The 14538-nt window shown below is 36.9% G+C and overlaps 1 protein-coding gene across 7 annotated transcripts in view; it reads left to right on the forward strand.

The window, feature by feature from the left end:
- Nucleotides 1-14538, forward strand: part of MAP4K3 (mitogen-activated protein kinase kinase kinase kinase 3) — a 191195-nt gene that overhangs the window by 108496 nt on the left and 68161 nt on the right. For all 7 annotated transcript variants that reach the window (XR_009210009.1, XM_032177925.2, XM_032177926.2 and 4 more), the window contains 5 exons: nt 3177-3308; nt 3493-3555; nt 3643-3724; nt 3826-3936; nt 11318-11396. Coding sequence is in view for 6 of the 7 variants with exons in the window: in XM_032177925.2 (XP_032033816.1) it covers nt 3177-3308; nt 3493-3555; nt 3643-3724; nt 3826-3936; nt 11318-11396 (467 nt within the window). In the remaining variant the exon portion in view is untranslated. The remainder of the gene's footprint in view (nt 1-3176; nt 3309-3492; nt 3556-3642; nt 3725-3825; nt 3937-11317; nt 11397-14538) is intronic.

Here is a 14538-nt window from a genome sequence, read left to right on the forward strand (position 1 = left end):
GATTTGCCCTGCCTCCTGTTTGCTACATCATTTACTATTCTGTTTTTAGTCTGTGTGTTACGGTTTTAGGTAAAATATGTCTGCTGGACTTTTCAAAGATGGTCCGTGTATATATTTCTCTTTGTTCTTCTCTTTATTGTTTTGAGTTGAGCGGAGTGAGGGCTTGAATTGCTGTCATTTTTAAGTACACTGTCTTCTCAGTTTTATTGTAAACATCTCTCATTAAATCTTCAGGATCTGACTTGATTCTGTACAATATTCATTCACTGAATGTTAATGATGACTTTTCCAACTCCAGTTTCACAGGTTAAAAATTTATGTCATTACTCTTGCAATAATGTGAGAAATATCTTGGGAACATGTGAAATTGTGAATTAGGTAAAGTTAATTTTGGGAACACTCTCCCTGTGTCTGTCTTTCTGATATTGTATCTTTCCTACCTAAAATCTAAAAATTTAGAACCTCTCTCTTCCAAGTGATTAGGTCGGCAGTTATTCAGTTATTTGAAAAAGTCTGCTTAAAATGACAGTTCTCAAAATTAAACACATATGTACCTTGAACATTTTATTTCAATTTAAGACGTATATGTATATTTATTCAACAATCTTTTGATATAGAATCAAGGCCTTTTCTTAGAGTAGATTACTTACTAGAGTTCCATTTTAGTAATGCAAACCACACACCCCCCAATGCATCAATTACATTTCTTAGTCAGGTTTATTGAGGTATAAATTTACCCTTATTAGGTGTACAGTTGTGCAAATTCATACAGTTGTATGAATGTTGAGAAACTTGTATGCTGTAGTGGTAAGAAACCACCAGAACACATTGACACTATCCAAAAAATCTTTTATTTTGCCCCTTTTTAGTAAATGCTCTCCTTCATCTGCAGCATCTGGTAACCCCTGATCTGATTTCTGTCTCTGTATTTGTGCCTTTTCCTTGAGTGGCATACAAATGGAATCATATCATCTGTAGCCTTCCCAGTTTTCTGCCATTGTCATGTTGTTATCTAACGTACCAGGTTTTTTGGTTCATCTTTAGAAATTTGCCTTTCTAAAAGCAAAGTCTTTCTAAAGCATTCGCTAATTTTTGTTTGTTTGTTTTTGTTTTTGTTTTTGTTTTTTTGAGATGGGGTCTCACTCTGTCACCTAGGCTGGAGTGCAGTGGTGTGATCTCAGCTCACTGCAACCTCTACCTCCCAGGCTTAAGTGATCGTCCTACCTCAGCCTCCCAAGTAACTAGAACCACAGGCATGCGCCACCATGCCCAGCTAATTTTTGCATTTTTGGTAGAGACGGGGTTTTGCCATGTTGCCCAGGCTGGTCTCAAACTCGTGAGCTCAAACCACCCTCCTACCTCAGCCCCCCAAAGTGCTAGGATTACAGGCGTGAGCCACTGCTCCCAGCCAGCATTCACTAACTTTTAAACCTTCATTATAACTATGTGTTTACAATAGCAAATGTAACTGGAATAAACAGTTTCAGAGATGAACCCAGTTGACTGTGATAAGCACACAACTTAGCTGGCTGGAGTAGACATGTATTAAGTGGAATATTTCCCTTGTATTTTCATAGAGGAAGGGAGAGCATCAGCTAATGTGGTGAACTAGTAAGGGGAGGCAAGTTAGGAGCATATCACTTGTATGCATTTCCCACTCCACTAGGGCATTTCTACCAGCTACTTGGAATCTAGTCATCATAAAAGTAATAACTGACACTTTGAAATTCACTTTTCTTATAGTAATTTAAATTTTCATAAGATCTGTTTCAGATTTAAAAGATTTTAAGACCAGGGGTTTTGAAAGTTAGAGGGTTTTTTGTTTTTAACTTTACTGACTTACTTGACCTTCCTGAAGTCATACCAGGAAGATAAATGTATATTTGTAAGATTATCTAGACTGCTCTTTAGTATGGAAGAGTTGAGATGTTTATTTCAATTAGTTGCTTTTAAAAATACTGTTTAGGATTTGAAAATTTTTATATTTGATAATTAATAATTTAAATCAGTCAAATTCAAATTTATGGAAGTATAATTAGAATAAGACTGTAGCAAAGTAAAGAGAAACAAAAAAATTACTGAATTTGGGTAACTTTCCTCTGAATAAATACATTTTTTAAAAGTAGACACTCATTTTTATAACTTTTCCATTATTATAATAGAACTGGAAAAAATGCCAAATAAGTTTTTAGTAAATATGAATTAAATACTAAATATGAAGATTATTGGTGCCCGAAGGAATAGTTTTGGTGAAGTAAAAACAGAGATTGCCAGGTTGCAGTTTTTTGATAAAAGGAAGTAGAGCTATAGATTGTTTATTACAAATATTATTTATTGAATTTTGCATGTACAGAGAGATTGGGAGCATGAATGATTTTGGACATGTTGCTCTGTTAGAATTGTATGTTTTTATAAACCTTTTTAGTAACTAGTATAAGGAAGTAACAATGGAATCACCAATAGGAGACTGAAGTGGAGGGTCTTTTTTAAAATGTATAAACAAAAGTTTAATTGACTCACAGTATTGCATGGCTGGGGAGGCCTCAGAAAACTTACGATCATGGAGTAAGACAAAAAAGCAGGCACCTTCTTCACAAGGTGGCAGGAGAGAGCACTCAGGGGAAACTGCCACTTTGAAAACCATCAGACCTTGTGAGAACCCTCTCACTGTCATGAGAAAAGCGTAGGGGAAACTGACCCAATGATCCAATCACCTCCTACTAGGCCCCTCCCTCGACACATGGAGATTACAGTTCGAGATGAGATTTGGGTGGGGACACAGAGCCAAACCGTACCATTCTGCCCCTGCCTACCCCACAAATTGCAGGTCCTTTTTACATTTCAAAACCAGTCATGCCTTCCCAACATTCCCCCCGCAAAGTCTTAACTCATTCCAACATTAACCCAGAAGTCCAAGTTCAAAGTCTCATCTGAGGCAAGGCAAGTCCCTTCCACCTATGAGCCTGTATAATCAAAAGCAAGTTACTAATGAGGGTCTTATGAGATGTCAAGATCTTGGAAAAGGTGGACTTTTTAAGTACTACATATTTATTTTTCAAAAACCAAGGCCTAAAGAGGCCTTAATTTAGATAGTGATAATTCCTTGTGCCTCTGGGTGGGAGTATAAAGGAAAACATATAACAGAAGGTTTTTATTTTCTGGAATATTTATTTCAGGATGGCTCCAGAAGTTGCAGCTGTTGAGAGGAAGGGGGGTTACAATCAACTCTGTGATCTCTGGGCAGTAGGAATCACTGCCATAGAACTTGCAGAGCTTCAGCCTCCTATGTTTGACTTACACCCAATGAGGTCAGTGCACCATCATTGAAGAATCCTATGCTTAAGGTTTTTATCCTCTTGGTATGCTGTCATGAACAAGTAATTTTCTTAGTCTTGTTTTACCTTATTTGGGGAACAAATAGTAATAGAATTTGTGTAATAAACTAAAATGTGAAATATTAAAATGCTGTGTAATGATTTGTTGATTTTTCAGAGCATTATTTCTAATGACAAAAAGCAATTTTCAGCCTCCTAAACTAAAAGATAAAATGAAGTGGTAAGTATTTTTATGTTATTTACTTTTATGGTAAGATGAGCAAAAAATGAATTGGAATGTAAAAGTCTAATTTTCTAAATTTCTTAGGTCAAATAGTTTTCATCACTTTGTGAAAATGGCACTTACCAAAAATCCGAAAAAAAGACCTACTGCTGAAAAATTATTACAGGTATTATTTTTGCCCTGAAATATATATATATTTTTCAAAAGATAAAATGTCATTCAATCAGATTTATAGTAAGTGTTCTGCATTGTATTTAATTTTTATAGCATCCTTTTGTAACACAACATTTGACACGGTCTTTGGCAATCGAGCTGTTGGATAAAGTAAATAATCCAGATCATTCCACTTACCATGATTTCGATGATGATGATCCTGAGGTAGGAATTGCTTTTACCAACTGGCATATATAACATGTATATGTGTATGTATATATGTGTGTCTGTATGTACGTCTCAAAATCCATTTTTTTAATTTTGGGGCCTAGTTTAAATAAAAAAGCTCTTGAGGGAACAATTAATTCTTTGTCTTTGCCTTTCATGGAAAGTCAAATGCTAGGTTTTTCTTACTGACTACTTATAGGTGACTATAGTGTGAAAATGGCAAAGGCAAATAATTTAATCCACTTGTTGAAATCACTGTAGTTATTTCAGAATAGCCATTTTCGATGAAGTTGCCAAATATAATCGTTCACTGTAAAAGGGAAAGCAAATGGGAAGTGCCTAAACAAGACGTTTGAATATTCAAAATTTCCCCTCAGTTTGCTTCTCAAAAAGAATCCTCAGTTTGGCCTGGTGGCTCATGTCTGTAATCCCATCACTTTGGGAGGCTGAAGCAAGAGGATTACTTGAGGCCAGGAGTTTGAAACCTGCCTGGACAACATAGCAAGACCCCGTTTCTATCTTTAAAAAAAAATTCTTATACAATACTTCATAAATTATTAGAGGTTAGTAGGAAGTATAGGCTTGACTTTGCCAGTGACTAAAACTCAGTTATTGACTATGGAAATGTTTTAAAATGAGCCAGTATAGTTGTTAATAAAATAATTCTAATATGACAGAAGCATTGATATTAATGGAAGCTTCACTTCTGTTTGCATATGTAACATTCCTAGCACTGCTAATAGTTGTGGCAACCAAGATAAATTCAGTACATGTGACATGGCAGAATTCTGTTATTGGGTCTGTAACAGAAGTTGACAGCCTTTAACTCTACTGGCTTTATGGGAGGCCCTTGAAAATATTGTAAATTTCATTAATGACTGAAGGTGAAGTGTTTAGAAAGATGGCCACAGATTGTCTTAAGTCAGAGAGAACCTTTCTATCAATTCAGCATTGTCCCAGCTTGCCATCTTATGATAGATAAGCTATTTGTCCTTTTGTTTAAAGGTCTGGAAAGGAGTTTGGAGCATAAAAATGTAAGAAATGTAAAGTATAATTAACCTTATAATTATACTCTAAAGAAGGTTTTTTTTGTTTTGTTTTTGTTTTTTTTTTTTTTTTGAGATGAGTCTTACTCTGTTACCCAGGCTGGAGTGCAATGGCGTGCTCTCGGCTCACTGCAGCCTCTGCCTCCTGGGTTCAAACGATTCTCCTGCCTCAGCCTCCTGAGTAGCTGGGATTACAGGAGCCCACCACCACGCCCACCTAATTTTTGTATTTTTAGTAGAGATGGGGTTTCACCACGTTGGCCAGGTTGGTCTCAAACTCCTGACCTTGTGATCTGCCCGCCTCGGCCTCCCAAATGCTGGGATTACAGGCATGAGCCACCGCACCTGGCCTGAAGAAGTTTTTTGGTGTTGATTTGCTTAATTTTATTTTTAAGAAAGTTAAGTTTTATAAACTCTTCTAGTCTTATTTAGTATACAGGCAGTCCTTGATGTGCATGGTAGTATGGGACTGTAAAAATGACTGCATAAGCTAAACTTCTGCAAAGTAATCTTCATAATCAGTGGGAAAAATTATAATTGTTTCATGACCTTTAAAATTTTTTGTTAAAGCATAAACTCTGTTACTGTCAGTTATAATTATAGAAATGTGAAAAAATAGTAAAACTATTATTTACAGTGTATTATAAATATTAGAATCATTGAGAGTTAACGTGTTTCATTTCTTTGTTAATAAACTTTTCATGCACATTTTTTACTTATCTAGTAGTCTGCTTATTGAGTAGTTTGCCTTCTCATCATGTGTCTGTGACACAGAGCAAGTATCTTTTCTATGCCTTGGCAAATTGTCATATTCCTTTCTAATTTTCTTTCTAATCATGATCATGATGTGCATCTGTTATTTACATAGTAATTTGTGAACTGAAAGACTACCAATAAAGTTTATACTGTATGCAATTACAATTAATATACAGTGGTAACTGTTATTTGAACCATGTTGTAGGGAACTAGAGTTATTTAACTAAATTATGGTAACTGAAATTGGTGCATAACAAAACTGTAAAACAAGGACTGCCTATATCCTTTTCAGTGCACTAAATGCTACATGATTGTTTCTTACCTCGCCCTATGTGCTTGTCATGTCTTTTTGAAAATGTACTCAAAGAACAGAAATAATAAACCAAATAGAGAAGCAATCTGTGGAATGAAGATTCTTCTAAAGCTTTCTCATATAGCAGGGAAAGAAACTCATCTTTCTTATCCAGACATTGTTTTGGTATTATAATTATAAATTGTTACAAATCTCTATGGTAAGTAGGTAAAATAAAGGAATTTAATTATTCCAGGGGTAGGATGAGGGGAAGCTGGTACATTCCTTCTCACAGTAGCTTAGAATAATGTTTTTCTTAAGAGAAATTCATAACTTTTTTATTTGCAAATGATCTGTAATTGTAATTGCTAAGTGTAGTGCTGTCACTCAAAATACGAATGTATCTAAGAATTTCAGCACTTACTGTGATACTAAAACTATTGTATGCATACTGTTAAAAATAAGGGTGGGCTCAGTGACTTATGCCTGTAATCCCAGCAGTCTGGAAGACTGAGGCAGGTGGATCACTTGAGGTCAGGAGTTTGGGACCAGCTTGGCTAACATGGTGAAACCCCGTCTCTACTAAAAATACAAAAATTAGCTGGGCATGGTGGCTCATGCCTGTAATCCCAGCTATTCGGGGGCTGTCGCAGGAGAATTGCTTGAACCTGGAAGGCAGAGGTTATAGTGAGCCAAGATCATGCCACTGCACTCCAGCCTGGGCAACAGAGCGAGACTCCATCTCAAAAAAAAAGAAAGAAAAAAATATATTTATATATGTGTGTATTTGTCTATATATACATACATATATACACACACACACATACCACATCTAAGTCTAGTTTAAGTTTTTTATAGGTTATGCACTGTGGAATAAAGTTTGACTTTTTAATGTTGAGTTCCCTTGTAGTTTTTGTTTTAGAAGTCATTACACACTGGTGTAATTCTAATTCTGATTTTTATTCAGTTTTCATCTCCTGTATGTAAGCCCTCTTACTATGTACAGCATTGTAAGATTTAACAATTTTATTAATCTGTTATGCTAATAAATTAATAATTTATTATGCTGTTTAAGCCAGGAAGGTAAAACCGTTCTCAGAAATAATCATGGGTTTCATCCATGTTCATTAATAACAGTCTGTGTGAGTAACCTGCATGTTACCTGTTTTTGTTTGGTTTTGCTACTTTGTATTCGATCAAAAGTCTAGGGTTTTTCCTCGCTCTATGGCTAGCTAGCTGAATGCCCTGCCACTTAATTTTAAGTCTCAGTATCCTCATCTATGAAATGAAGAATAATGCTTGTTTCACAAGTTTAAGGATATAATGCCAAGGTGCATCGGAACACTCTGTAAACTAAAAAGCAGGTTGCACATGTAAAATTTAAATACCTAATTGTTGGAATTACTTTTGCTACTGTTTCACCATCACAGGTATTTAGTATTTCAGTCTTTTAAATTTGTATATTTTTTCCCTGAGATGTATCTACACTGTGAGTAGTTAGAGTCTTGTTCTTGATTTGCCTTATTGAATCTAAGACTTAGAGCTTAATGTTTACGAATTATGTTTCCACAAAGATAGATCTAAGAGTGTATCTCCTTCAAAGGTAATACAATAGCTTCAAAGGTAGCATTTCACCCACAGAGGAAGCTATTGGGTATTGTAATAATTACATGAAATAGATGCTGGTTGAGAGACCTTAGTGTGAGTATGGAGCTGCAAAAGTTTTTTGAATAAGACGTCTTTTACTTCCAAAGGTTATAGTAATGTCCATGAATTAACATTAAATAGAACATATCTCCATTCTACCCACCTTCAGAATATTCCTGTATGAAGTTGGCAGTGCACATAGAATGGTTTTAATAAAGTAAAAGGAAAGAAAATAGAGTACTACTCCTCCAAGAAAAAAACATAAAGGGCCAAAAAAAAATTGTGTGGACCAAGAAAAAGTACCATAAATCATTAACCCATTTATGCCTAGTGTTCCATTATTGGAACTAGGCTTGTGGGAGTTATTTATATCCTACTGCTCAAGGCCATCATCAGGGTTTGATTTTTCACACACAAAAAATTTGCAACCTCAGGTATAAATGGGTTAATGCCTTTAGCATTATTTCATTGCTTCTCTAAATAACATGTATTAGTTACTATAAGCCCTTTATCGCAGGTGTATGGTTAGTATGTATTACATTTATAGAGAAAAATGAGAGTATTTATGTTTAGAAATTAAAGGCTAAATTTTAATTTTTAGAAATCTTACCATTTTTATTAGTGATCTTGAAAAAATTCATTGAGTTTCTTTTTCTCTTAACTTTTATTTTAGTTTTGGGGTACATATGCAGGTTGGTTCTGTAGATAAATGGTATATCACGGGGGATTGATGTACATATTCTTTTGTCGCCCAGGTAATAAGCCTAGTACCCAGTAGGTAGTTTTTTACTACCCTCCCAACCTCAAGTAGGCCCCTGTGTCTATTGTTCCCTTCTTTGTATCCATGTGTACTCAGTGTTTAGCTCCCACTTATCAGTGAATTTGGTTTTCTGTTCCTGTGTTAGTTCACTTAGGATAATGGCCTTCAGCTCCATCCTTGTTGCTGCAGAGGACACTATCTCGTTCTTTTTTATGGCTGCATATCTGTACCACATTTTCTTTATTCAGTCTACTGTTGTTGGGCATTTAGTTTGATTCAGTATCTTTGCTATTGTGTTTTGCTATTGTGAATAGTACTGCGATGAACATAACATGTGCATGTTTTTATGGTAGAAGGATTTATATTCCTTTGGGTATATACTCAGTAATGGCATTGCTTGGTTGAATTGGTTGTTCTAAGTTCTTTGAGAAATCCCCAAACTGCTTTCCACAGTAGCTGAACTAATTTACATTCCCACCAGCAGTATGTAACTGTTCCCTTTTCCCTGCTGCCTTGCCATAATCTGTTATTTTTTGACTTTTTAATAATAACCATTCTGGCTGGTATGAGATGATATCTCATTATGGTTGATTTGCGTTTCTCCAATGATTAGTGATGTTCAAGCATTTTTTCATATTCCTGATGGCTGCGTGTATGTCTTCTTTTGAAAAGTATCTGGCATGTCCTTTGCCCACTTTTTAATGGAGTGGTTTTTTGCTTGTTATTTTAAGATTCTTACAGATTCAGGATATTAGATCTTGGTCAAATGCATAGTTTGCAAAAATTTTCTCCTATTCTGTGGGTTGTCTGTTTACTCTGTTCATAGTTTCTTTTGCTGTGCCGAACCTGTTTAGTTTAATTAGATCCCATTTGTCAGTTTTTGGTTTTGTGGCAATTGCTTTTGGCATCTTCATCATGAGATCTTTGCTCATGTCTATGTCTGGAATGGTATTTCCTAGGTTTTCTTCAAGGGTCTTTATAGTTTTAGATTTTACATAGAAGTCTGTAATCCATCTTGAGTTGATTTTTGTATATTGTGTAAGGAAGGGGTCCAGTTTCAACTTCTGCTAACCAGTTATCCTAGCACCATTTATTGAATGGGGCGTTCTTTCCCTATTGCTTCTTTTTGTCAGGTTTGTCGAAGACCAGATGGTTGTAGACGTATGGCTTTATTTCTAGGCTTTCTGTTCTGTTCCATCGGTCTATATGTCTATTTTTATACCAGTACCATTCTCTCTTGGTTCTGTAGCCTTGTAGTATAGTTTGAAACAGGTAATGTGATGCCTCTAGCGTTGTTCTTTTTGCTTCGGATTGCTTTGGCTCTTTGGGCTCTTTTTTTATTCCATGTTAATTTTAGAATAGAGTTTTCTATAAATTTTAATTTATGAGAATGTATCTACGTGGCCTTTGTCTAATTAAGTGATTCTAAAGGATATCCTTTTTCTTAGAAGGCCAACTTTTTAAGTTCAGATGAGCTATTTTAGAATCAGTTCTGCTTATTTGAAATTCTAGTAAATGTAATACCATTTTAGAGATGTTAAGTGTAATCTTTCATTGTTAGAAACAAAACAAATTATTTAGCATTTCAGAAGATGATGCCTAACATTCTATTGCCTACTTTAATTTCAGGTTGGGCATCTTTCATTCCCTGGCCTCATTTAACAAAATCTTGTGGCAATCCCTTTCTCCTTTTTTACATGAAATATTTCATTTTCAAAAGAAATTTTTGAAAAAATACTGTTTTCATATCCAACCATCTGAATCGGTACATCTGAAGGGAAAATAATCAGTCAAATCTCCAGTTCACCTCTGTTCTAAAGGGTGAAATATGGCCTCTGTATACCTGGGTAGCCTTTCTTATAATCATTTGACTTCTTGAGTTAGTTATCAGTTTTGTTCCTGACATGCTAGAGGTTCAGTTTTCACAGGGTTTCTCTAAATCATATTTTTTCAGCTTTTTCTTTCTCTAATGGTGGAGCCCTTGATAAATCTTACGTTGGACATTGAGAGTATAAGTTTTCCAGTATTCCTTTGCGATCACATTTAATTAGTTAGGCTCTGTAACTAATTTCAAGGTGTGAATCTTTTTTGCAAATTAAAGGCAAATAATTGAATATTGGTATGTTTCCTACTCATGGAAATTATAATGGCACATCTATAACCAAGAGAAACTGAGATGGAGTGGAGAGCATTTTTTTAATAAAAAAAAAAAATAAAGCTTCTGAAAAACATAAAATACTATATGTTCATGTAAGCATAAGTTATGTAATTTTTCCAGTCTTAGTTAAATCAATTATAATTCAGATAGTGCCAAAAGTGAAACACAAACTAATATCCTACATCATCTATAAATGTCTATGTGGTTTTTAAAAATTATTTCAAAAAAATCCATAAATTGAAAAATAAACCTTAAAAGGCTTCTAAGCGCAACCATCATTAAATGATAGATGCAAGTGGTAATGTTTACACTGTTGTATTTCCTTCCCTGTCAGAATTTCTCGATGTCAGAATAGATCCAGAATACTCAAGTGTACTTGATTCATCCTTGTAGAATGGATCTAGACAAGTCTGATGTTGCACATACAAATAAGCAGAATATGTTACTAATTGTGTTTAATTTCATATGTATTTAGCCAAAGAAGTGCCCTTTCTAGTACAAATAATAATTTATGTTGTGGATAATAAAAATATTTTTTCACCTTCATAGTTTGAGCTGCTATTGTGGTTTCTTCTTTTAAAAAAAAAAAACTTGCAAAGTGCTGTTTTGCTTTCGTTTTTACTTAAAATGAAGTATTTTTTTCTATTTGGGTAATTTTGTGGACCATACTATGACTTGATTATCAAATGCTGCATATCATTGATTTTGTACTTTTCTAGCCTCTTGTTGCTGTACCACATAGAATTCACTCAACAAGTAGAAATGTGAGAGAAGAAAAAACACGCTCAGAGATAAACTGTAAGTATATACTATACACAGTTTATGATTTAATGATACAAAATAAGTTATAATTTAGTTGCAGTTATTTTTGTTTTATTTCCTTCTGAATAGTTTTTCTTACTAAACACTGTTAAAGGTAAAGTTTAATTAGGGCAGTAAGAATTTCATTTTCCTTATTCTTGTGGAATTTTTGGTGGCAGGGTGGGATGTATTTATGTTGTTACTATTTGGGAGGATAAGTTAATTCCTGGAATAAGCAGGGTAGAAGTAATTAAGGCAGTGCCATAAATGCCTATGTGCATGTAACTCACCGAGAGAGCTTGTTAAATGCAGTTTCAGATTCAGTAGACCTGGGATGGGATCTGAGGTTCTACTAACAAGCTCCCACGTCATTCATGCACTCATGATCCAAGGGTAACAGAGAAATAGAGGTCCGCAAACTGCCCTAGCATCTGAGTAACCTGGAAACTTTTAAAAAGGGAATCTCAGGCACCATTTTTCCAGAGTCCAATTCAATAGGTCTTGGATTGGCCCAGAAACCTTTTAAAATAGACCCCCAGTTATTTCTTAGGGGCAGCCAAGTTATGGGCCCACTAAGACAAGCCATTCATTCACATGGGATCCAGTACTGTCAACTCATCAGTGATAAACTGCCACCAGGAATCCCTCGAACAATAGTGCCTTAACTTTTTTATTCCTTAGAAGCATTTATTCTCTGAGTTTTGTTCTACTGATACCTGGAAAGTATGGTGGGTTATATAAAAAACTCAGGAGTGGGATTTGGTACTTTGTTTGCCAACATTTAGTTGTGTGATCATATGAATTATCTTTAAAGCTCCTGCTGAAGTCACGTCTTAAATTTGCTAATTTCACCACAAAACTATTTTTCCGAAAATGGCATCCTTAGCACGTGAGAGCATTTCTCATCTTTTTAATATACAAAAAGTAATTATGAAATATCTTTATCATTTCTTTAATATACAAGAAGTAATTAGAGGCCAGGTACAGTGGCTTATGCTTGTAATCCCAGCACTTTGGGAGGCCGAGGTGGGCAGATCACTTGAGGCCAGGAGTTCAAGACAAGCATGGTCAACATGGCGAAATCCTGTCCCTGTGTAAGCTACCAAAATTAGCCAGGCATGGTGATGCGCACCTGTAACCCAGCTACTTGGGTGGCTGAGGTATGAGAATCGCTTGAGCCTGGGAGGCCGAGTTTGCAGTGAGCTAAAATCCTGCCACTGCACTCTGGCCTGGGCAAAGAGCAAGATTCTGTCTGGGAAAAAAAAAAAAAGGTAATTAGAGATGACTTGCAGTTGATTTAGAAAACTTTATGTATTCAGTACTGTTGAAAATGTAATTTAAAGTACTCTCCAAGATGGCTAAATAAGAACAGCTCCGATCTACAGCTCCCAGCGTGAGCGATGCAGAAGATGGGTGATTTCTGCATTTCCATCTGAGGTACTGGGTTCATCTCACTAGGGAGTGCCAGACAGTGGGCACAGGACAGTGGGTGCAGCGCACTGTGCGTGAGCCAAAGCAGGGCGAGGCATTGCCTCACTCGGGAAGCGCAAGGGGTCAGGGAGTTCCCTTTCCTAGCCAAAGAAAGGAGTGACAGACGGCACCTGGAAAATCGGGTCACTCCCACCCTAATACTGCGCTTTTCCGATGGGCTTAAAAAATGGCACACCAGGAGATTATATCCCACATCTGGCTCGGAGGGTTCTACGCCCACGGAGTCTCAGTGATTGCTAGCACAGCAGTCTGAGATTAAACTTCAAGATGGCAGCGAGGCTGGGGGAGGGGCGCCCACCATTGCCCAGGATTGATTAGGTAAACAAAGCAGCCAGGAAGCTCGAACTGGGTGGAGCCCACCACAGCTCAAGGAGGCCTGCCTGCCTCTGTAGACTCCACCTCTGGGGGCAGGGCACAGACACACAAAAAGACAGCAGTAACTTCTGCAGACTTAAATGTCCCTGTCTGACAGCTTTGAAGAGAATAGTGGTTCTCCCAGCATGCAGCTGGAGATCTGAGAACAGGCAGACTGCCTCCTCAAGTGGGTCCCTGACCCCCGAGCAGCCTAACTGGGAGGCACCCCCCAGTAGGGGCAGACTGACACCTCACACGGCCGGGTACTCCTCTGAGACAAAACTTCCAGAGGAACGATCAGGCAGCAGCATTCGCGGTTCACGAAAATCCGCTGTTCTGCAGCCACCGCTCCTGACACCCAGGCAAACAGGGTCTGGAGTGGACCTCTAGCAAACTCCAACAGACCTGCAGCTGAGGGTCCTGTGTGTTAGAAGGAAAACTAACAAACAGAAAGGACATCTACACCAAAAACCCATCTGTACATCACCATCATCAAAGACCAAAAGTGGATAAAACCACAAAGATGGGCAAAAAAACAGAGCAGAAAAACTGGAAACTCTAAAAAGCAGAGCGCCTCTCCTCCTCTAAAGGAACGCAGTTCCTCACCAGCAACGGAACAAAGCTGGACGGAGAATGACTTTGACGAGTTGAGAGAAGAAGGCTTCAGACGATCAAACTACTCCGAGCTACAGGAGGAAATTCAAGCCAAAGGCAAAGAAGTTAAAAACTTTGAAAAAGAATTAGACGAATGTATAACTAGGATAACCAATACAGAGAAGTGCTTGAAGGAGCTGATGGAGCTGAAAGCCAAGGCTCAAGACCTGCGTGAAGAATTTAGAAGCCTCAGGAGCCAATGCGATCAACTGGAAGAAAGGGTAGCAGTGATGGAAGATGAAATGAATGAAATGAAGTGAGAAGGGAAGTCTAGAGAAAAAAGAATAAAAAGAAATGAACAAAGCCACCAAGAAATATGGGACTATGTGAAAAGATCAAACCTACATCTGATTGGTGTACCTGAAAGTGATGGGGAGAATGGAACCAAGTTGGAAAACACTCTGCAGGATATTATCCAGGAGAACTTCCCCAATCTAGCAAGGCAGGCCAACATTCAGATTCAGGAAATACAGAGAACGCCACAAAGATACTCCTCGAGAAGAGCAACTCCAAGACACATAATTGTCAGATTCACCAAAGTTGAAATGAAGGAAAAAATGTTAAGAGCAGCCAGAGAGAAAGGTCGTGTTACCCACAAAGGGAAACCCATCAGACTAACAGCTGATCTCTCAGCAGAAAC

The sequence above is a fragment of the Hylobates moloch genome, unplaced genomic scaffold (genome assembly GCF_009828535.3).
Source record: "Hylobates moloch isolate HMO894 unplaced genomic scaffold, HMol_V3 SCAFFOLD_15, whole genome shotgun sequence".
In the NCBI taxonomy this organism is placed as follows: Eukaryota; Metazoa; Chordata; class Mammalia; order Primates; family Hylobatidae; genus Hylobates; species Hylobates moloch.